This window comes from Antechinus flavipes, chromosome 2 (genome assembly GCF_016432865.1).
Source record: "Antechinus flavipes isolate AdamAnt ecotype Samford, QLD, Australia chromosome 2, AdamAnt_v2, whole genome shotgun sequence".
Classification (NCBI taxonomy): domain Eukaryota; kingdom Metazoa; phylum Chordata; class Mammalia; order Dasyuromorphia; family Dasyuridae; genus Antechinus; species Antechinus flavipes.
In genome coordinates this window covers 282,229,878-282,253,873 of record NC_067399.1, presented here as the reverse complement: position 1 = coordinate 282,253,873, position 23,996 = coordinate 282,229,878, and the positions used below count along the sequence as shown (strand labels likewise).

At 32.8% G+C, this 23,996-nt stretch overlaps 1 protein-coding gene and 1 long non-coding RNA gene across 3 annotated transcripts in view; one reads left to right on the top strand and one right to left on the bottom strand.

Moving 5' to 3' along the window:
• Positions 1-23,996, top strand: part of NUBPL (NUBP iron-sulfur cluster assembly factor, mitochondrial) — a 320,313-nt gene that overhangs the window by 204,463 nt on the left and 91,854 nt on the right. For both annotated transcript variants that reach the window (XM_051977282.1, XM_051977281.1), the window contains exon 7: positions 12,329-12,422. In XM_051977282.1, the coding sequence (XP_051833242.1) occupies positions 12,329-12,422 (94 nt within the window). The remainder of the gene's footprint in view (positions 1-12,328; positions 12,423-23,996) is intronic.
• LOC127549355 (uncharacterized) overlaps positions 1-23,996 on the bottom strand; it is a 122,524-nt gene that overhangs the window by 35,156 nt on the left and 63,372 nt on the right. The gene's annotated exons all lie outside the window — the stretch shown is intronic.

Genomic DNA, 23,996 nt, shown 5'->3' with positions numbered 1-23,996 from the left:
CTACCCTTTATGATAAAAAGTTTGGACAAAATTGAATTAAGATGAAGAAAGCTGATGAGATTGGAAATTTGGGAAATTATTCAGTGCTTGAAATGATCCCAAGCTTCTCTCTATGAAACAAAATCTCACTCTTTAAAACACTAGTATTCCCTTAGTGTTGTCATAGTGCTATGAATCACGAAAATGGCACAATTTCTGAAGAATCAAAATTGTTGAGTCCTAAAGATAAAAAATGTTTTGTCTCAAAATTATGAACAGGATGTATCATATTTCCAATGATGACTTGTGCAATAAATGCCCAAATTTATATATTTAATTCTCTTTGTATCTATGATTTCATTGTTGCAGGGTAGAGTGTGGAACTTCTAGTGTGCAGACTTCTCCCTCTGTGCAGATCAGCAAATTCTCTCTGACCTAGAGAGATGCCTGAGGTATAGGAATTTAAATATCAACTCAGGTCTTCTTGGGTCTAAGGTTAGCCCATACATCCTCTGGCCAGTTTTCTTATCCCAGAGCATAGGAATAATGGATAATAATAATAGCTAGCTATCATTTATATAATGCCTTAAGATTTACAAAATACATTATATGTATTATATATTATATACACATATATTATTTCATTTAATCCTCCTCACAGCACATCTATAAGAAAGGTACTAGGATTATTTCTATTTTACAGATAAGTAAGTTGAGGCTGGGAGAGGTTAAGTGACTTGCCTAAAATTAAATAGTTACTGAACGTCTTAAGACAGAATTTGAAATACTATCTTAGGCCACCCAAATACTTAGACCTAGGGGTTTAAAAAATAGTTCTCCAAAGGGGGAAAAAGTACAAATTTAGTTTTCACTGTTAACATTTTCTATATCACTTGACTAAGTTTACACAATCAAGAAAATTTGCTGATTTCAGAGGTTTCAGGGCTTACAGTGAAAATTTAACAACTGGTACTCATGGGCTAATAAGAACTGACTCCAGGACACTATTACCTAGGTTAGATACCCATATACTATCAATTGAGAGCCCTAGTGCTGTGCCTTGAATCTTATATTGGAGAGGTGATCCTTTTTCAAATCTGGATTGGACCAGATGTCCTCCGAGCTTTGAGTTTATCAGAATATAGAACTAACTTGGTGATTGTGTGGGTTGGTTAGTTGGTGCATGCATCTTGCTTGGATAGGCCTTGTAGATGGACAATAAGAATTAGATAAGAGGAAGAATGTATGCTGAATTGTTTGGGAAATTGTAACCTTTCAGTGATTCTGAGCTGCTTGCTTCCTTCCACCAAATCCCATCTTCTTAACACTAGTCTTTCTCCAAGTAATGTTTATGGCCATGAATATCACAATCTTAGAAGTCAATCAGTCAGTCAATAAGCATTTATTAAGTGCTTACTTCGTGCCAGGCAGCAGCTTCTATATGCCAGGCTAAGCACTTTGTAAATAGAAAGACATCTGGTGGGTGTGAGCAGACTGCAGCACATTACCAGTGACAACTTGTTTATAATAAATAGCACAAAAGACACTCTCAAGGACATATATGTCCAGAGCAGGAGGTAGGTCAGGTCACACTGATATCCACAAAATATTATAAGACCCAGAGGAAAACTTATACTGTGCTGGGTAGAACTTCTGAGGAGCATTTATGGCAGAATGTGTGAACGGATTTGACAGAATCAGAAAACACAAGTACATCTTCACCTGTGTCGCCAGGGCATTCCATAGATCACAGGCGTAAATGATTTCCCAGCTGCATGGGCTTGAATTACTTTGCCATTCAGATCTCCATCTTCTCTCTGCTCTCCAGTTTTTCATTGTCTTTGCTACATTGTGATTTCTGGATCTGAACACAGTTCTCCAAATGGATATTTCTTAGGGCTGGGTACAGTAAGACTATCAGCTTCTTCACAGCTATGGAAGCAAGGCTGCTCTTAGTGCAACTCAGGATTATGTTAGCTTTTTTGCCTGCTGAATCACGTTTGAATCACATAAAGTTTGCAATTCACTAACCCACCCAGGTCATCTTTGGACTACCTTCATTCTTTTCATGTAAAGTCAATTTGTTGAACCTCTGTGTAAGACTTTATACTTGTCCCTATTAATTTTTGCTTTATTAGATTCCTTCAGTATTCTAACTTGTCAAAAGATTTTTGGAGTATGTCATCTAGAATGATAGCTTTCCCTCCCAGCTTTATGTCATTTAAAAATCTGATAAGAATGACACTTAGGCCTTTATCCAAATTGTTGCGAAAACTAGCACAGGGCCCAGCTCATTTCATGGGGCCATACATTGGGTTCCAAATCTATAATAGAGACTTATTTCCCTGTCAACCTGAACCATTAATGATTATTTTATGTATTTGGAAATTCATTATTTTATTCAAAATTCATTGTTTAGCCTAGAAGTGTCAAATATATATGTGTGGTCCACAATCCTCCTAAGTGTTACAGGAACCAGATTAAAATGTAATTGGGAAATATTTAACAAAAGAAATAAAAGTATAGTAAAACACAGATAATGTTAACATATAATGTTCTAAGGCAATACACTACCCAGGAGTTTAGTGTTCCCCATTCTCTTTGAATTTAACACAACTGATCTAGCCCACATCTTTCCAGCTTTTTCACAAAGATAACAAGAGTTATTTGTCAAATATTTTGTGGAAAACTAGGCAAATGTTATGTATAGTATTCCCCTGATGCACTAGTTTAATATGTAGTAGTACATAGTAGTTTAGTTGTTAAAAAATAAATAGAATTAACTTTAACATGATTAATCTTTGATGAAATCATCTTTTCCTTGTCTAGATGGTCACTTACCATCTCAAATAGATTCAAGAATTTTGCTGGAAATTGAAGTAATGCTCACTAAAGTATAGTTTCCAAATTCTATTCTTACATTTTTGTTGTTGAAAAATCAGGACATTTTCTCCCTTTCAGCTTTGTAGTACTCCTATTCTCCATGATCTTTCAAATGTCATTTAGCAATAGCTCATTTCATCTAGATCACTTAAATTCATCAACAGCAAGTTGTATTCTCCCTCTTGTTATTTATATTGGTTTTCAGATCACTGTTAGTTATTTTGTTTTGCCTTTTTTTGGTCTACTGGTTATTCTCTTTGGAGAAAAAATAAAGAAAAATCCAACAGTTCAGATTTAACTCTCTTGTTAATCATTGTCTCATCTGTCCCAAACAGCAATTCTATCCCTTCCTTTTTTGATTATTTTCCTTTCCTCAACATAGATAAAATCCCTTCTTTTTGTTAGCTTTCCTCTTTAGCTCCAACTCATTCTAAGCTTTAATACTCTTTATACTATTCTTCTACTATTATGTCATGCTTTTGTATCTATCTTCTATGCATATCTTTATATTTCAAAGTTGTTTAATGAATTCTTTGTGCATCCATATCAATCTTTTCAGAAAACTCCTTTCCTTTGTTCTCCTCTTAATCTTCAGTCAACAAAGATTTATTAGATGAGTATTGTGTGTCAGCCTCTGTGCCAAGCAGGGTGGATACAAAGATTGAAATGAAAGAGTCCCTGTCCTCAGAGAGTTAATTGGAATTGACTTTGTGTCAATGAAGCTATGGATCCCTATTGATGGCAAATTGATGCTTTGCATGTATTTAGACAGGAAAACAGTAATCCCCAAGAACTCACATGACAATGTAGAACAGCAGGTCATGCTGGCTTAACCTCATATCCATTTTCTGACTAGATAAACTATTCAATCAAGGGAATGTTCTGGACATAGTATACATAATTTTTCAGCCAGGCATTTGGCACTTTTTTTGGTGATAATCTTATAGAAAAGACGTGGAAAGCTAGGCTAGCTAAAAATATAGTTAAATGAAATTGGAGCTCATTGAATGACTAAATCCAAGTTTATGGATCAAATTTAACCTGCATAGAGGTCTATCCTTTCCAGAACCCTGGTCTATTCATTATTTTCATATTCATTATTATAAATAATATAAATATTATTTATCATGACAATAATCAATTGTTATCATTAAGGACCTAGATGCCTTGGTTATTAAATTTATAGATGCTATAAATTGGGAAAGAACACCTTAGATTTAGTCCAACCAAAAGCATTTATTAAGTGCATATTAGGTATAAATCATTGAGTTAGGCTTTAAGAATACCAAGATAAAAAATAGTCCCTTCCTTCAAGAATCTCAAGGCTCTTACAACCTACTGAGTTTTGGGGGCAGGATGGAGGATAAGACATATAAACAGATAAGTACATGCATAAAAATTGTGACACGTTCAGTCTCCAAATAATAGTAATTGGCATTTAGATAGTTTTTTAAATTTGCAAAATGAAATGACAAATGTTGAAAGGACGTGGAAAAATTGGGACATTGATACACTGTTGATGGAACTGTGAAGTAATTCAACTATTATTGAGAGTAAAGTGGAATTATGCCCAAAGACTTATAAAATTGTGTATATCCTTTGACCCAGAAACGTCACTACTAGGTCTAGTTCCCAAGTTGATTGAAGGGAAAAGGAAAAACACTTTTATGTTTTAAATTATTTATAGTAGCCCTCTTTGTGGTGTCAATGAATTGAAAATTGAGGGAATACTCTTCAGCTGGAGAATGGCTAATTAAACAAGATGTGGTAAATGATTGTGATAATATACTACTGTTCTGCAATAAATGGTGAGCTGGCTGATTTTTCAAAAAACATGGAAAGACTTGCATGCAGTAATGAAAAGTGAAGTGAACAGAACCAAGTGAACATTATATACAGCAACAGCAATATTGTTCAAAGAATAATTGAGAAAAATCATGTCATTCTGCATACTATAAATACTCAAAGCAACTATAAAGGACTCATGAAGGAAAATGTTATCTACCTTCAGAGAAAGAACTGATAAATAGAAATATACATAATCATGGTTTTACATATATTTATAAATCTGCATCAACTGTTGGCCTTCTCTAATGTGGGGTAAAGAAGGAGGAAGTTAGTTTGGAACTTAAAATAGAAAAATAAAGAGAAAGAAAAGGTATAGACTATCTCATTTGAGCTCTTAAGTAATGTTATTCTATAGGTACTATATGTATCAAAAAATCCATTTTAAAGATGAGGTTACAAAAAACTCAGAAAGATTAGAGTAATTTGTTGAGGGATGTGAAAGTAATAAATGTCAGAGAAAGGAATTTTGCCATATTTTCCTCCCTTCAACTCTGGTGCTGCGTGCCTCAAAATGATCTCAACAGGCCAGAATGATGAACTGAATGTAGGAACATAAAATTTAATAGGGATAAATGTGAATTCTTACACCTGGATTCTGTTTTCCTCTGAAGTGAATTCCTTACAAATAAATATTAGGTAGTTTATATAAATAGGTGCCTGTAATCTCACTTGTTCCCACCTGCCTTCTGTTCTTTTCTCAGTCTTTTTGCCCAAGTTCCTTATTCCTGTTCTGATTTTATTACGAAAATGAATGAAGATGAATTTTAAATCCAAAACATTATAATGAATTATAACTTCATAAATATAAGTGCATATATTCTATGATTTCTCACAGTTAGTTTTTCTTGGATAGATTTTTTTTTCAAAAGAAAAGTTTGATGAATAAAATCTATTAAGACAGTTTCAAAGACCAATAAATAAAAAAGATGCAGGTACTTTAATATTTTTCTTTTGAAACATTTTATTTTCCATTCTTTGGTCTAATGTCATACCATGTTCACTTAAATTCAAACAGCTATCTATACAACATTTTCTATTTATATTAGAATTGACTTAAAATGAAATAGGAATTTGATGATAGGATATTGAAACATAAAATGATATTTTAATAACAAAAAGTTGAGGAATTCAGATTCAAGATTTCCATGGTAACCATGTGACCCTTGCTGTATATTATAATAGGCTCTCTTTTAGTATTTTTTAGGAACAGTGAGTGATGTGCCTTGTCTTTAAATAAGTTATAATATAATGAAAAAGAATTGTGACTCTATCTTATTTACTTAGACTAAATAATTCAAATTTGATATTTTTTTGTCTATGATACTGTAGACACTATGGGAAACTACTACATAAGAGAAATTAAATTATTTTATTAATCTGTGTTATCTCTCTCTCTCTATTTATATATATGTGTGTGTATGTATATATATATATATATATATATATATGTATGTATGTATTTCACTGTACTAAAACTGTAAATACAGTATTTCATGTAGGGTGTAGAAGCTCTAAAAGTTTTTCAAAATCTCAAGAGAGATAGTGAATAGGGGTGTGTCCTACTTTCCCCTTCATTTTGCTATTTCTATCACTAGTCCTTTGATGTAACTATGTAACCTTCCTGAATTTAAAATGGTCTACATTATTAAATGGTTGATTAATTGGAAAAAGGGGCCAAGGTGGAATAACCCTTGACATGATAGAAATTTGGGGGAAGAAACAATTCAGGCTATGTAATGATGCCAAGAATAAACTATATATGATTTTAATGGGGCTCTAAAAAGCTGCTTTTGGATTGGGGTGTGTGTGTGTGTGTGTGTGTGTGTGTGTGTGTGTGTGTGTGTGTATGTATGTGTGTGTTGACCTTAAATTCTAGAAACCAAATTTTCATCTGGAATATTTCATTTTTTTAAAAAAGTAATTCAATATCAATTTTTAAAAAGTTATTTTGTTACTAAATGCACTTTCCAAGCTGCCATTAGGTTAAGTTAATCAGGTGGTCTTTGTTATTATTTAAAATCACAAAATCAGTAGTCAAAAATTTCACCCTTTCTGCTAGTAAGTACCAAAAACAGCTACATGAATTTCATATTTTTTGTAATATGTTATCTTACAAAGTTGTAAAATATTTTACAAATGGAGACATATATATGTATAGAAGACTTGGGTATTAGTGCTAGCTGTGTTTTCAAATAGTAATGTAATGTTAGGCAAATGTAATTATTTTTCTGGACCTCAGCCTCTTCAATGAAAATTTTCATTCAATGAAAGAGTTGGATTAGAGGCCTGTTAAGGTCCCTTCTGGCCCTTAAATGCTATGATTTAACAGGCTCTTTTCTGCTTTTACTAGGGGTGAACATAGAATCATAGATACAGAGCTGTAAAAGGCCTTAGATCTCTTCTAGTCCAGCTCCCTCGTTTTATAGATACAGAAAGTGAGGGTATGGCCAAGATGGATGGCATAGAGAAGTTACTCAAACAATCTCTCTCATCATTCTCCTCCAAATAACTTGGAACTCAAGTCAAATTGTGGAGTGGCAGAGCCAATTAAAACTCAGTGAGCCATTTTCTAGCCCAAGATAACACAGAAGATTGGAAAGAGTTCTGTGACACAGGAGAGGAGGCTGGGCTGGAGACCATGTGGATGAAATGCCAATGGTAGGAATAAGTGGTAGAGAGAGAAGCAGCAGCAGCTTTGAGAGCTCCCAATCTAGCTACCATCTAGAGATGGTAAGGGAACCTGGCAACTGATAGCATTGGACACAGGCCTAGGTGCTGTTTGGCAACTCCATTGACTTTATCTTCTGGATCACATTTCAGGAGTGGAGGGGAACACTTTAAATCCAGAGGGAGTGGAAGCCCTGAGGGGCAGTTTCAGTTCCAGCCTCAAGGCATCTGGAACCTTGGGGAACAGTATCATTTGCAGTCGCAAAAGATGGAGGAACTATGAGGAGAATTATCAGTGGGAATCTCAAGGGATCAGAGGCCCTTCCTAGACATGGCGCTCAGTGAAGACCAAAAGAACAGTGACCATACATCTCACCAGGTTGCACCGTCTTAGAAGCAATGAAAGCTTCTAAACACTCAGAACCAACTCTGAAAACAGTAGGACAAAAAGCCTGAAGCTTTAGGTATTCTGTGCAATATAGTGATCCAGGACAATCCCAAACGACTGATAATGAAACATACTATTTTCCTCCAGAGAAAAAACTGATATTATTTGCTTACAGACTAAAGCATGATATTTTCATGCTTCATGTGGAATTGTTTATCATCTCAGGAAGGAATAGAAAGGAAGGATAGAATGTGGAATTCAAAACTTTGAATAAAAAGTTTAAAGAATTTTTTTAAAAGCATATTTATTTCTCCAAAGGTCCAGGACTGATGTGTAAAACCCCAAATAAAAATAAGGTGCTATAACAACAGCAACAATGATAACAACAACAACGAAAGTTTAAAAGCTTGAGACAAAGTCCCTTCTCTTTCTTCTTCCCAACTGGGAATAGAGGCCAACATTTTTTTTTAAATCTCCAAATCAACAAATGAAGATGGAAATGAGCAAACAGTGATAAATGAATTGAACATAAAATGCCAATATAGTCACAAAAAAGATCAAGACACAAATTCAGAAAAAGATTATGAAGTCAAAACATCTATAAGCAAAGCCTCAAGGGCAAAAAAAAGGTGAATTGGACATAAATGCAACAAAAAGTTTTCAGTTAAAAAAAGATTTTTCAAAATCAGGTAAGAATAGCAGAGGAAAAAATTGGGAAAAGAAATGAAAGCAAAGTTAGAAAATTATGAAAAGACAATAGTTTGGTAAGAAGCACAAAAATATTGAAGAGAATAAAATATAACCTCCCCCCAAAATTATTAAATGGAAAAAGAAATACAAAAATTTGCTGATGAAAATAATTTCTTAAAAAGCAGAATTAGCCAAATGAAAAAAGGGGTATAAAAGTTTATTGGAAAAAAATGTGGAAAAGAAATCATAAGGACTAAAATAAAGTTAAACTGTGGCTTTTTTAATTTGAGGTTTTTTTTATTTTTAGCTTGAAGACTTCAAAATAGCAAATAATTTAAAATAAATGAAAAGTAAAGTTAAAAAATTTTTTAGAAACTTTCATTTAAAAATCTTTCCTGCATTATTTGTTTGAATATTTCTAGCTGTCCATACTTTTCCAGTTTTTTTCATAAGAAATTTTGATTTGTTGAAAACTTTGTAGTAGCTAAAATGATTTATTTTCTTTGATACTTAATTCTTATATGATTAATAAAACCTAATTTATATGAGTAAGCAAAAAGATAAGCAGGATCTGGGGAGACTTCAAATTTTATTAGAAGCACTACTTTTCTGTTCACTTTTTTAAAAACCTGAGGTTTTTTGGCAACCAGTGTAGTTCTCAGTATTAATGAAAGTTGACTGGAGCTAAGCTGTTCTCTTTACTCCTATATTTTAAAATCAGGAGATAATTGCTGAAACAAAGGAATATTTTGGGTTCCATGGGGCCTTGACAGTATTTCTCTTTTAACTAGGGAGAAGCTGGAGCCAAACAGATAAATATGATTAAATGCCAAGGAACAACAATGATATCTTGTTGGCGCCAGTCACTTGATGTTCCCAGAGGCACATTAGTCTGCCAGTACCAGGATATTTCTGTGCAAAAAGTAGCAGCTTTTAGAAACCAATTACCTTAGAGGAAGTTCCTTTTGGGGAGCAATTTTGGTGAAATTCAATCAATATAAAATGAAAATGATCCTTTTTTAAAAATCATTTTTTGAAATAGTTTAATAGGCTATAGGCATTGGAATACATTGCTTTTCTTACTTATTTTCTAAGACTAGTGCTCTGTACTGAAAATGAAGTCCATTCATGTTCATCATATCAGGGCCTTTTAAGGTATACCAAGTATTAGAGTTTATAACATAATAAAATTTGGATTTGAAAACTAGAATGCAACAATATGTGTGTATATGCTTAAGTTTATATCTACATATGTATATGGATATCGATTATAAATGTTAAGATTTAGTAGATTTAAGATCAGAGATTTATTTAGGAGTATAAAGGACATTAGAGTTTCTCAAGTCTAAGAGATAAGAAAACTGAATTTTGGAATTTAAGTGAAAGTCCAAATTCACATAATGTCAGTAGTGGGATCTGATTTCATTCCAGGCCTAGTGATTTTTCTACACTACAGTACATAGATAAGTAGGTACCACACAATCAACCAATTAGTCAAACAACAAAAGCTTAAGTGCCTACTATATGCCAGATGGCATTAAATGGTATTGAGATAACAAATTTAAAAGCGCCATCTACACTGATACACTAATATTTTTTATTAAAGCTTTTTATTTCCAAAGCATATGCATGGGTAATTTTTCCAACATTGACCCTTGCAAAATCTTTTGTTCCAAATTTTCCCCTTCTTATCCCTACTCACTCCCCTAGCTGGCAGGTAGTCCAAGACATGTTAAATGTTACATGTGAGATCCAATATATGTATACATATTTATACAGTTATCTTGTTACACAAGAAAAATCAGATCAAGAAGGAAGAAAAAGAAAAAATGAGAAAGAAAACATAATGCAAGTAAACAACAATAGAGAATGTGAGAATGCTATGTTGTGTTCCACACTCTGTTCCCACGGTTCTCTCTCTCTGGGTGTAGATGGCTCTCTCCTTCACTGAACAATTGGAACTGGCTTGAATCCTGTCAGTGTTGAAGAGAGCCATATCCACCAGAATTGATCATCGTATAGTCTGTTTGTTTCCTTATATAATGATCTCCTGGTCTTGCTCATTTCATTTAGCATCAGTTTGTGTAGGTCTCTCCAAGCCTTTCTGAAATCATCCTGCTGGTCGTTTCTTATAGAGCAATAATATTCCACAACATTCATATACCATAATTTATTCAGACATTCTCCAACTGATGGGCATCCACTCAGTTTCCAGTTTCTTGCTACTATACAAAAAGGGGCTTCCACAAACATTTTTGCACATATGGGTCCCTTCCCCTCCTTTAAAATCTCTTTGGGATACAGGCCCAATAGAAACACCCCGCTAGATCAAAGAGTATGCACAGTTTGATAACTTTTTGAGTGTAGTTCCAAATTGTTCTGCAGAATGGCTGGATCTGTTCACAGTTCCACCAATAATGCTGATACATTACTATTTACTTTAATGTCATTTAAAATTACTTTTTATTTCTCTATGGTCTGTTATGTTCTCCTTTGTTGTAATTTAAGTCGTTTTTTTTTTCATATTTCAATTAATGACACTGCTACAATATATTAACAGAAAAGTTAAATTCCTATAATGTACCAGGCACTATGCAAAATAGGGTACAAAGGGGAGGCAAAAATAGTTCCTTTTCTTAAGGAGCTTATAAACTAATGGGGGAAGAAAACATATAACTGACAATGAACAAACAAGATCTATACAGGATAAATTGGAGATAATCTCAAAGGAATTAAGAGGAATTGGAAAAAGGTTCTTGCAAAAGGTAGAATTTTACCTTAGAAAATATAACTACTGAGTTTTCATTTTAATTTAGGTTCAGGCATTCTAGACCAGTATCAAACACACTAATAGTCCAAAGTGACCTCTTACCAGATTAAAATGTGACTGGGAGAATTCAACAAAATAAATAAAAATACTATAAAATATAGCTAATGTTAATAGGTATTTTTCTAATATTCAGCCTGTAAGGATTCTTATATATAGTTCAGTAGCCCTTATTTCTATGAGTTTGGTAATACTGATTATTATTATTATTATTATTATTATTATTATACTAGAGTATGAGAAAAAAAGTGATTTTTGATCTCAAGGGATAACTAAAACAATGCCATTTTTAATAAATCCAGAAATGGAAGGTCCCCTAGAGGCCATTCAATTCAGCCCTCTCACTTTACATCTGAGAAAGTTGAGGTATATCTGTTTCTTGTTCAAAATCACATAGGTAGTAATTGTCAAAGTGGCCAAATCACTTTATTGCTGTGGGTCCCAGTTTTCTCAATAGGTGAAAGGGAATAATAATCCTTGTTCTAGCATTGCCTCACTCATTGGTTTTTACTGAATAAAGTGCTTTAGGAACCAAAGAGTGCTATATAAATGGCAACAATTTGTATTCATAGTGCTGGCTATGATATTCTCTTACCCCTGGCATTTCTCTACGGCTTACCATTTGAGAAATGGAAAATCACCATTTGAAAATGGAAACATTAATATTTAAATATCTTGAAAGATGCTTACCTTCCATCATTTTTTAAAAAAGATATTTGCAGTATTATCTTTCTAAGTAAATTTCCCTCTTTAAATTTATATCATTGTCCCCACATTGGTAATCAGGAACCACCAAAACAAAGTGGCTTTTTGAAAGACCATATTTTTTCAATTATGATATGTTTGATGTTTGATGAAATAGAAGTACATGGAGTCATTTGGAAATTCCTCCTGACCATTCAATAATGGCAAACTGTGAAAGGAGTAGAAAATCATTTGCCATTAATTTCTTTAGTAGCTATGGACTACCACAATTAATTTCACTAAGCTTTTCTAAGCTACTGTGCACTACTATCATTTAACTTCTTTGTTATTTTGGTTTCTAGGTAGACTGGGGTCAGCTGGACTATTTAGTTATTGACATGCCACCAGGAACAGGAGATGTACAGTTATCAGTCTCTCAGAATATTCCTGTTTCAGGTAAGTTTTAAAACTTTATGTTTATGTGTGATTTGTTTGATTTATGTTTATTTGTGATTAGATTACCACACATGAAATATAGGATGGGGGAAGTTCTTTGTGATGGAGGTATTTTTATATCTTAAAAAAAACCACTAAAGTCTTTTTGGGCTCCCTCATTATGGCAAAGAGCCATGGAGCAAACTAAGAAAGCTTTCAGAATTATTTAGATGAAAGGAAAGGAGGAATGAGAGTGATAGAACAGTGTTTTCAACATAGAGAAATGATTTCTTAGAATTTTACTTGCTTAAAGAGACATCTTTGTGTGCATATTATTCTAAGAAGATGAAGTCAGCTATAAAAGATGATCTATTCATTAGTATTTATTATCTTTCTAATTTTAAAATTTATATCATGTTTATAAATAAAAGCTAACAACTACTTATTGAATTAATTCTTAGTAAATTTTAATAGTATTTTATTTTTCCCAATTGTATATCATGACAATTTTTAGCATTCATTTTTATAAGATTTTTGAGTTTCAGATTTTTGCCCCTCCTTCCTTCCCTCCCCTCTTCCTAAAATAATGGTAGGCATAATAGGTGATATATGTGCAATTATATAAAACATATTTCTATATTCATCACAGTTATTAAAAAAAGAAACTATCAAATTATCAAAAAAAGAAAATATCAAAAAGAAAAAAAAACTTTTTTCACAGCAAAAAAAGTATGTTTTGATCTGCATTCAATGTCCATCAGTTCTTTATGTGGATGTGGATAGTATTTTCTATCCTGGTCCTTTATACTTATTTTGGATTGTTGTGTTGATGAGAAGAGTTAAGCTATTTATAGTTGATCATCATACAATGTTGCTGATACTGTCTACAATCTTTTTAGGGTTCTGCTTATTTCATTTTGCATCAGTTCATATAACTCTTTCTAGGTTTTTCTGAAATCTGATTGCTTATCATTTCTTACTGCACAATAGTATTGAATCACATTCCTATACTACAATTTGTTTATCCATTTCCCAGTTTTGGGGCATCTTCTCAGTTTACAATAGTTTGACACTACAAAAAGAATAGCTATAATTATATTTGTACGTGTAGATCCTTTCCCCCCCCCTTTTTTTTAAATGATCTCTTTTGGATATAAACCTAGTAGTGATATTGCTAGATCAAAGTATATGCACAGTTTGATTGCCCTTTGGGCATAGTATCAAATTGCTTTCCAGAATGTTTGGATCAGTTCATCACTCCATTAATAGTGCACTAGTGTCCCAATTTTCTCAGATCCTTTCTAACATTTATCATTTTTCTTTTTTTTGTCATATAAGCCAATCTCATAGGTAGGAGGTGATAACTTAGAGTTGTTTTAATTTAATTTCCCTAATCAAAAGTGATTTAGAACACTTTTTCATGTAACTACAGATAGCTTTGATTTCTTCATCTGAAAACTCTCTGCTCATATCCTTTGACCATTTATCAAGTGGAGAATGGCTTTATTTTTAATTTGACTCCTCTATATATTTGAGAAATGACACCTTTATCAGAGACACTTACTGTAAAGATTGTTTCCCAGCTTTCTGCTTTCCTTCTAATCTTGCATTAGTTTTCTTTATGCAAAAGTTTTTTAACTTAACATAAGCAAAATTATTTATTTTATATTTTATAATATGCTCTATCTCTTTTTTTGGTCATGAATTCTTCCCTTCTCCATGGATCTGGTAGACTATTTCTTGTTCTTCTAATTTGAATATGGTATATACTTGTATGTCTAAATCTTTTACACATTTTGAACATATCTTGGTATATGGGTGTGAGATGCTAATCTACACCTCTTTTGTATACCTGTTTTCCAGTTTTCCTAGGACTTTTTGCCAGATAGTGAGTTTTTATTCAAGATGCTGGGATCTTTGGGTTTATCAAAAATTAAGAAGTTTACTATTTTCATTTACAGTTGTGTCTTGTATACTTGATCTATTCCACTCATCCACCATTCTATTTCTTATCCAGTACTGGATAATTTTGATGATTGCTTCTTTATTATAGAGTTTGAGATTTGGTATTATTAGGCCACCCTCCTTTGTATTTTTTCCCCTCATAAATTTCTTTGATATTTTGACCTTTTGCTTTTACAGAGGAATTTTGTTATTTATTTTCTATCTCTATAAAATAATTTTTGGTAGTTTGATTGGTATGGCACTGAATAATTGAATTAAGTTAAGCAGAATTGTTGCTATTATTATATTGCTAGGCCTACTCAAGAACAATTGATATTTTTCCAGTTATTTAGATCTGACTTTATGTGTGTGAAAAGTATTTTTTATTTTGTTTATATAGTTCCTGGATTTGTCTTGGCAGGTAGAACTTGACAGTATTTTATACTGTTTACAGTTATTTTAAATGGAATTTCTCTTTTTATTTTTTGCTACTGGTCTTTGTAAGTCATATAAGGAAAAGCTGATAGTTTATGTAGGTTTATTTTATATCCTGCAGCTTTACTAAAGTTGTTATTTCAAGTAGCTTTTTAGTTAATTCTCTAGGGTTCTCTATACCATCATATCATCTATAAAGTGATAACTTTGTTTCCTCATTACCTATCCCTCCTTCATTTTTTTTTTCTTCTCCTACTGCTATATCTAATATTTTTAGTACTATCAATAGTGGTGATAACAGCCACACTTTCTTTACTCCTTATCTTTTTGAGAAGGCTTCCAGCTTATCCCTATTAAAGATAATAATTGCTGATGGTTTTAGATAAATAATGCTTATCGTTTTAAGTAACATTCTCTTTATTCCTAAGCTGTCTAGTTTTTTTAATAGGAATAGGTGCTGTATTTTGTTAAAAGTATTTTCAGCATCCATTGAGATAATCATATAATTTCTGTTGGTTTTCTATTGATATGGCATATTATGTTGATAGTTTTCCCAATATTGAATCAACCTTGCATGCCCAATATGACCACCTATTCATAGTGTATAATCCTTGTAATATATTGCTATAATTGCCTTGCTAATATTTTATTCAAAATTTTTGCATTGGTATTCATTAGGAAAACTGGTCTATAATTCCCCCCCCCCCTTCATTTGGTGAAGTTTCCCGAAGTGGAAATCTGATGTCAATAAAAGAAATGTATAATTTCTCAAAGGCAATCTTACTCTCTTTCCTCCTCCTGTTCAATTTGGGGTTATAATGTCATTAGTAGAATATTGATATTAAAAAGATAGGCCATAATTTACAATGAAATCTGGTGTCAATAAAAGAATTACATAATTTTTCAAAAGCATTCTTACTCTCTTTCCTCCTCCTATTCAATTTGGGGCCTAGCTTATGGTACATTCACACTATCGGTTCATATGATTCATATAGTTGAGCTCTTTGGGTATTTTTTATCTACTTGATTTTTCCAATGCATATGTACAGGCCAAAATATTTTTTAAAAATAATTATGAATATCATTTAGGAAGCTCTGAAGTGTCCCAAGACTTGATACAGTTGGTTCAGTATCATCTATAGACAAGAACATGTGGACATCCTCATCATTCATAGGAAATCCCTCCTTTATTTTGAGTCTCTGTGGAATATTCTCCATGATGGTGGGCAATACCTTTAGCAAACTTGTATTTCCCTTATTTGATAAGGGAAAAAAAAACCAAAAATTTCTTTTGACAAATATGCGTACTTAAGGGGAAAAAGATAAGCATTTATAAAGTACCTCCAATGTGCCATAAATTGTGCTAAGGACTTTACAAATGTTATTTTGTATCTTATTTGATCCTCACAATCTTGTGAGTCAGGGGCAATTATTATCCCAATTTTAGAGCTCACAAAACTGAGGCAGAGAGATTAAATGACTTACCTAAGGTTACACAGCTAGGAAGAGTCTGAGGCTTTCTTTGAAACTCAAATTTTCTAGACTTTAAGCCTCTTGCTGTGTCCACTGGGCTACCTAGTTGCTTTAAGCAAAATACATTTCCCCAGCAGCTGTCTACAAAAGAATATGTATCTTATTCCTCTGTTTAAATCAGTTACTTTTTGTAATGGATAGAATTTCCATCAGTGGACAGTCATTGTATTGTTCATTCTTATGATTTTCAAAGTTATTTCTACAATGTTATTATCTTGAAAAAATTATTCTACTGGTTCTGTTCATGTCATTCACATTCATGTCATCACTTTGTGAAAGTCCTCAAAATTGTTCATTTCTTAAAATACTTGTATAAGTTCATATGCCTTTATGTGTTTTTAAAAAATACTCTATTTCCTTATTTCTGTTAGTATAGTAATACTCCATCATATTTTTATAACACAACATATTATTCAGCTATTTCCTCACTTAGGGGACATCTTCTTAGTTTTCTCTTTCAATTTTTTTTGCCACCACAAAATGAACTATTATAAATACTTTTGTACATAAAAGTACTTTTACTTGTTCTTTGATTTTTTGGGGAGGTGGGGGGATATAGGTTTAAGTATGCTAAGTCTAAAGAAACAAATTGTTGGCAATTTTTGTGTATAATTCCATGTTGCTTTCTAGAATGGTTATACTCATTTACAGGTCAGCATCAATATGCTTGTTTTCCTATAGCTCCTTTAATATTTTTGTTATATCTTCCTGAAAGACCTATAATCCTTAGAATATATCTTTTCATTGTCTTTAAGGCCAGTTTGTTTGGTTTGTGAAATCCCATGTTTTTCTAATCATGTAGCCTCTTGATTCTTTTCAGTTAATTTTTCTTTAACTTCTGTATTTTTGAGTGTGAAGTCTGTATTTTTTCTTGAGAAATATTGCTGTTTGGAGATAATATCTATTTGTTTTAAATTCTGTATTTAAAAAAAATCCTTTATTCATAGTTCTAATTACCTCTCTGATTTCTATTATGTCCTTTAATTTTTTTTAATTCTTGTATTGTTATTTTGAACCCTTTTGGGGGTCTTGTTATTTTGTGGGTTTCTTGGTTGGTACTGAAGTATATACCATTACTTCAGGGGGTTTGGATTATTTTCTTTCATTTGTAATATTTATTATATTAGATTTGCTTTTATTGTTTTCTCATTTTTGTTTTGTTCTTTCCTCTCCTGTTCCTTTTTTTCTGAAGATTTTTCTTGTGATGAGTTCTTTTCTTTTCTCTCTTTGTAACTATTCTTTTACTTTTAGGTACACTTCCTTCTCTTTCAAGATGAAGATAGAGAGTTGCAGTTAACCCATGTGCTCTCAAATAGCCATCTTGCTAAAAATCTCCTTTCTTTACCTTGTTTTAGTTGTCATTGTGGTTTATTTAGCTTATTTAGTGATTTTTGAGCTATTTTGGAATCACAAGTAGCTGTTTAGTCATTTAATTTATGTTCCATTCTTTTTTACCCCATTTGGGTTTTTCTTGGCAAAGATACTGTTCCTTTTTTGCTCAGATGAGGCAGCTGAGGGAAAGAGCATTATGTAATTTGCCCAGGGTTCCACAGCTGGTAAATGTCTGAAGCCATATTTGAACTTAGGTCTTTCTGACTTCAGGCTTGATACTCTACTGTATCACCTATTTGCCTACCCTATTCACAGCCAGCCCTCCTTATCTATCTGGAGTTGGATCAATTTATAAATCTTTAACTCTTCTTGAGTGGAGAAAGGGAAAGAAGGGAAGAGATCATTAGATCATTGGCTTATAGATGCTCTGAGAAGCAACAGTGGACAGAGTTCTGCAGCCACATATTGTTCATGATGAGAATAGAAAGCACTAGACATAGGCAGGAGCAGCAGGCCAGTCAATAGCTTTCTACTGTTATTTTCTTTAGGAATTATCTTGTTGGGAATAGTTCCTTTCCTTTGTTTTTGCCTTTACTAATTTATTTGATGCCTTGCTTGAGGCAATTTGAGGTAATAGGACTCACTGGACTTGATACAAGCTCTCACTAAGCTTGTTGAAATTCCCTCTAAATTAACTTTTTGACAAGTATTTTGTTTTCTCAAGACTGTACTGTATATGTCACAATTGTTAGTCAACAAATATTTTAAAGCACTTACCATGGGCCAAGGAAAGGGTCAAGTACTAAGGCTACAAAGAAAGACAGAAACATAGTCCCTGTTCTCAAGGGGCTCACATGGGGAGATAGCCAGGAGACAACAAATCTTGTGGCAATACTTAGTACATATAGGATCTATCTGTCAACCAATTAGATGGAATTTAATTGCAGAGAGAAAGAACTAGTTAGTATAGGGAGAGGAAAGAGATAAATAGCAAAGCTATCTGTAGAGAATTTTTCATAGGATGGTACTGTAGTAATTATCCTAACTTATTTAATACAGATATATGTATAAAACATTATTCCAACACACAAAAGAAAACATTTTTTTACTTCCTCAATCTTTTCTTCTTATAATTATTCTTGTCTGTGTTTTACTACTACTACTACTACTACTACTACTACTACTACTACTACTACTACTACTACTACTATTACTACTACTACTACTAACACCAATAATAATAATAATAACTATTAATAACAGCACATGTTTGCATGAATTTTCCTTTGTAGTACCCCTTTGAAGTAAGGTTATGAGATTTAAAGTGACAAAAATCTTCAAAGTGATCCAGATCAGAGATATCACACACACAGAGCACTCTGACTATAGCCCAAACCATATTAAAATATAATTGGGAGATATTTAACAAAATAAATAAAAATACTTTAAAGCATAGATAATATTACATTTAACAACCAAATCAAGATGTGGCCTGTAGGGATTCTTCAGCATGGTTATACTGTAATCAGGGTTGGGGGAGAGAGAGGGGAATAAAAGATCAATGGATTTACAATCAGTGGGTTCAAATTCCAGCTTCAATAGTTATTTTGTTACTTCAGAGAAAGCATTTTGCTGTTCTAGATCTTCATTTCCTCATCTGTAAAAATGAGAGAGCTGGACTAGATTATCTCTAAGGACCATTGTAACTAATATTCTTATCTTCATATCTGTCTTTAGTAGATTAATACATAGCAATGAATCTCAATAAAATTCCTTGCTTCTGTCAGGCTATTTACTTTCTTGGCATATTTTTGCATATACTTATACTTTTTTTTTTTAATTTCAGGCTGTTTGACAGAACTGTGGTTTATTTTCTTTCATAATATTATTTGATTTCTTTAGTAGCTGTCAAACAGTTGGCTATTTCATTTAACGACTATCACTTAGGTTGAGAGGAAGTGCTTAAATTGGAACCTTTCTTATTGTGGGGAAAGATCAGTTAGGTATTCAAAGATATTTGTAAAAGTACTTCGAGTTCCTTGGAAGAAAACTACTATGTGATTATAAATTACCAATATGAGTGAGAATCTCTGATTTAATTCAGTAGCATCACTAAGCAAATACTTTTCTGAAAAGTTATAGAAAAAGTATCTTTGAAAGGAAATCAAGTCATCTATTCATGGGTATGCAGCTGTTAAACTATAGAACACCAGTCTTTCATTCTTCTAAAATAACTTGTTGATAGAAGATTTTGCTACAACAGTAGTCAGTGCTTGGTGCTCTTATATTCCAGAGCAATAGTTTCCACTTTTTTTTTTGTTAACTCTGAAACTCTTAGAAACTATTAAGAGACATAACATCTCAGATTTGAAAGGTACTTAAAGAGGACATCTCCTCTAACTAAAACCTGAAGCAAAAATCTCATTTCTATAACATCACACACAAGTGGCCATCTACTTTTATACAGCTAGAATGGTTATAAAGTTTGTGCTTGTAATAAGCTGAAATCTTCCTCTATGACATTTATCCATTTATCTGGAGCCAGATAAAACAAGTCTAATATTTCTTTTAAATAATAGCATTTAAAATATCTAAAGGCAACTATTATGTTCCTCTCTTCTCTTTTCCCCTGTCTTTTTGTGTTCGGGGTAATTATTCTGATTCCTCCACCCAGTCTTCTTATGACATAGTTTTGGTCACTTTCCTCTAGACTCACTCCAAGCTGATAGTACCCTTCACAAAATGTGGTACAGAGATAAAGACAGTGCTTCAGTAGTGGTTTTGCAATTATAGTTTTTGTTGCTTAAGATTACATTAGCTTTTTTGGCTATCACATTCCAATATAGACTCTTGTTGAACTTGTTCACTAAAACTCCCAGGTACTTTGGCTTGTTACCTTATGATATGAACAGTTGCCTAGATATGTGCCTATGCAGTTGACTGTTTTAGGCCCAAGAACAGAACTTTATATTTATCCTCATTAAATATTAATCTATATGATTTAGCATATGCTTTTAAAAAATGAATTTTTTTGGATCTATGTTCAATCCTCTGATACTAACACTCATCTGGAACTATGAGAAAAGTGCTTTTTATTTATTTCTTCCTTAGAGTTCATTGATAAAAATATTAAATAGTACAGGTTTAAGAACAGATGCCAAAGACATTCTACTAGACATGCACCTCCATAGTAGTTTCTATCACTATTTTTTGAGTAGAACCTAATTTAATTAGGCAAAGATTTATCTAATATCTTCTCTGTGCAAGATGTTGTCTGTCATTACCTAAGATTCACATTATTTATTGCTCATCTTTCCGTCTTATATAACTTGAGAGATTTTGTCAAATTCTTTCCTGAAATCCAAGTATACTATGTCTATATAATTTCTATTATCTCTACCAACCTAATAAGGCAGTTAAAGGAAGGAAGTTTTGGCTTTAGTTTAAGGAAGAACTTTCCAAATGAGAACTGTCCAAAAATGCAGTGGGCCTTTAGTGAGGAGAGTTTCTCATCCCATTATGTTATCACGTAGAGACGGTAGAACCATCTTTTATGAGATTCTTGCATTTGATAGCAAATTGGAGTAAATGAACTCTAAGATATATCTCATCTCTGAGGTTCTTTGCACAAATATTCACTGAATATCTACTCTGTAGTACCATGTATCCTGTTTATTAGAAAGAATATTTAGCAAGTCCATATCATTTTTGGCCTTGGAATTGGATAACCATAGTAGGAAATGGGAACCCAAATTGAAGGGCAAGTCCAAACCCAGAGAAACATCAGCATTTTTCCTGTTTGTGTCATTCATTTACAGTAACAAAACATAAAGTAGTTAATTCATTTTGTTAAATGTAAACAAAACAATGTCAATAGAGGAAACAAGCCAAGATAAAATTCCTCTCAAAAATAAACAAAAACTTATCTATACTTAACTAGCAATTATTTTTATGCAAACTTTCTTACATATCCTGTTTTGAGCTGTTTCAAACAATCAAAATCCATGGTATTTCTTTTTTATAATTCATGGACCCTACAATCCTAAATGCCACAGCCTGTCTCTTAACTTTCAGAGAATCTGGTCTCCTTTTGATATGGTCTCCTGCAATAAAATTGTCTTTATCATTGGATCATAGAATCAAAGAATTTATAATTGGAATGTGATTTCAAGACCATCTTGTTTGTACTCTTCATTTTACAGATAATTTTATTTATAAGATTATAGTACCACAGAAGTAGAGCTGGTTGTCCCTTGGCATTTAGATAAGAAAACAGGAATGGAATGGTTTAGTGACTTGCTCAACATTGTATAAGTAGTAAATTTCAGGAATAGAATCCAACTCTCATCTCTATGAAATTATTATTTTTTCTTTGATTTCCTTGACTGATTTTCCTTCTACCTCTTTGAGTTCTTCTTCTCTGTTTCTTTGTTTTTCTAATGGATTTTTTCCTTATCTTGCCTCATCTTCTCTTTCTTTTTAGATGATGTAGTCAAAACCCATGGATTCTACCTACTACCTCTTTGCAAATTTAGTACAATTATAATTTCAGCATACACATGTGTTCATTTGGCAAACATTATTTGGCAGCAATACACTAGTATTGGCAATACACTAGTATTGAATTGTTCGTTAACATTCTTAACCTAGAGTGTTGTGAAAGAGCATTAAGACTATTTTTCAGGTGGCCAAGATTGATGTAACATGAAGACAAACCCTGTTTTGACAGCTTGGCACAGTGAAAAGTATCCTGGATTTAGACTCAGAGATCCAGAGTTCAAATCTAGGTTTATATCTACTATCTGAGTGATTTTTGGCAAGTCACTTAATTTCTCTAAGTCTTAGTTTGCTCATATATCAAATGAAGAGGTTGGAGTAGGTGACTTATAAAGTTATGTCTATGCTTTTCCTCTTCATCCTTGGTTCTTGCAGAGGGGATCTCTGCCCCAAAGCTTCCTGGTGGATTCTGAGTCTGTTTTTTGCTCTGTTCTTCATCAACCCATGTTCCTTTTGCAGAATCTCCTTTTTCCCTTCCTTTCATCTCTCAAAAAACACATATATACCTGGCCAGGGTTATTCACCTTCACATGTTGTCATACCAAATTCCGTGTATACATCATCTTAAAAGTCTAGACAGACACTTGAGCACAATTTGCATTTGCCATGAGATGGGGCCAGGATTAAACTCTAGAATGGGTTAGATTCTATGAGAAGTGATAAAGCTCTGCCAAGAACATCAAAGTTTTTCCCAGAAATAAAGACCCATATTCTTAATAGCAAAATTCTATTGGTGTTGTCTGGCTGTAGTTTATAGAATGCCACAGTATCTGAAGAATTAAAAAAATAAATATTATTTGGAGAGCAACAGAGGAAGACATGGGGAGGAAATGTGTGAAGGAAGACAGTAATGTTTATCAAATAAGGAGCTACAAAGAACTGAAATAAAGAATGTCATCAAAGTGTTATATGATCAAAAAGAGAAGATGGACTATTCAGATAACGGCGACAAGAGGTAACCTAAGGATGGTCTGTATCTTCCATTGGTTCTTTTTGTGATATCAGCAGATAAACCATAGCACACTGAATGACAAACTTGAGACGATATGGACAGAAGTCACATAAATGATACAGCAGGTATTTCTGGATTATGGTTTGTATCATAGGAAGGAACACACCTCGAAGATACTTTTGGAAGTTTTGAGTTTAACTGCTTTACATACCTCATTGCTTTGTTGTGAGGATCAAATGAGAAAATGGATGTGAAAGCACTTTGAAAACTATTAAGCACTAGACAGATGAAAAGTATTATAATAACCCACTTCTACACTTTAGAAAGACTTATTTTATGAAACATTGTGAATAAGAAAAGAGCCATTATACACACTTTGCTTTCCTCTCTCTAGATTGAGAGTAAAATCAAATGTTTTACACTTGGGAAGAGCTGTCCTTTTTGGAAATGCACAGAAGCAGACCTGTACATAGAAGCAGATACTATTTCTGAATGTTAATAAATTTTTTTTGGTATTTGTTCATTTTGCATAATGGGGTTAACTGCATGCTCATTATATGAACAAGGTTTTAAAAATTATCTTCTATGTACTAAAAGAATTGTATGACAGCCACAGGGATAAATACATTGAAAGCAATTATTATTGGCCAATAATTTAGGTAAGAGCTTATCCAGGCTGCTAAAATGTTTATATGCTCTTTTTATGGAAAAATGCAGTACTTGGTAATTGTAGAAATTGCTGGAGGAAAAGGAGATAGGACAAAGAATTGGAAGTTACTAATTATAATTTCTGCCTTTTGATCCTGCCTTTTGGATTCTGTCAAAGAGAGAAGGCACTTTTG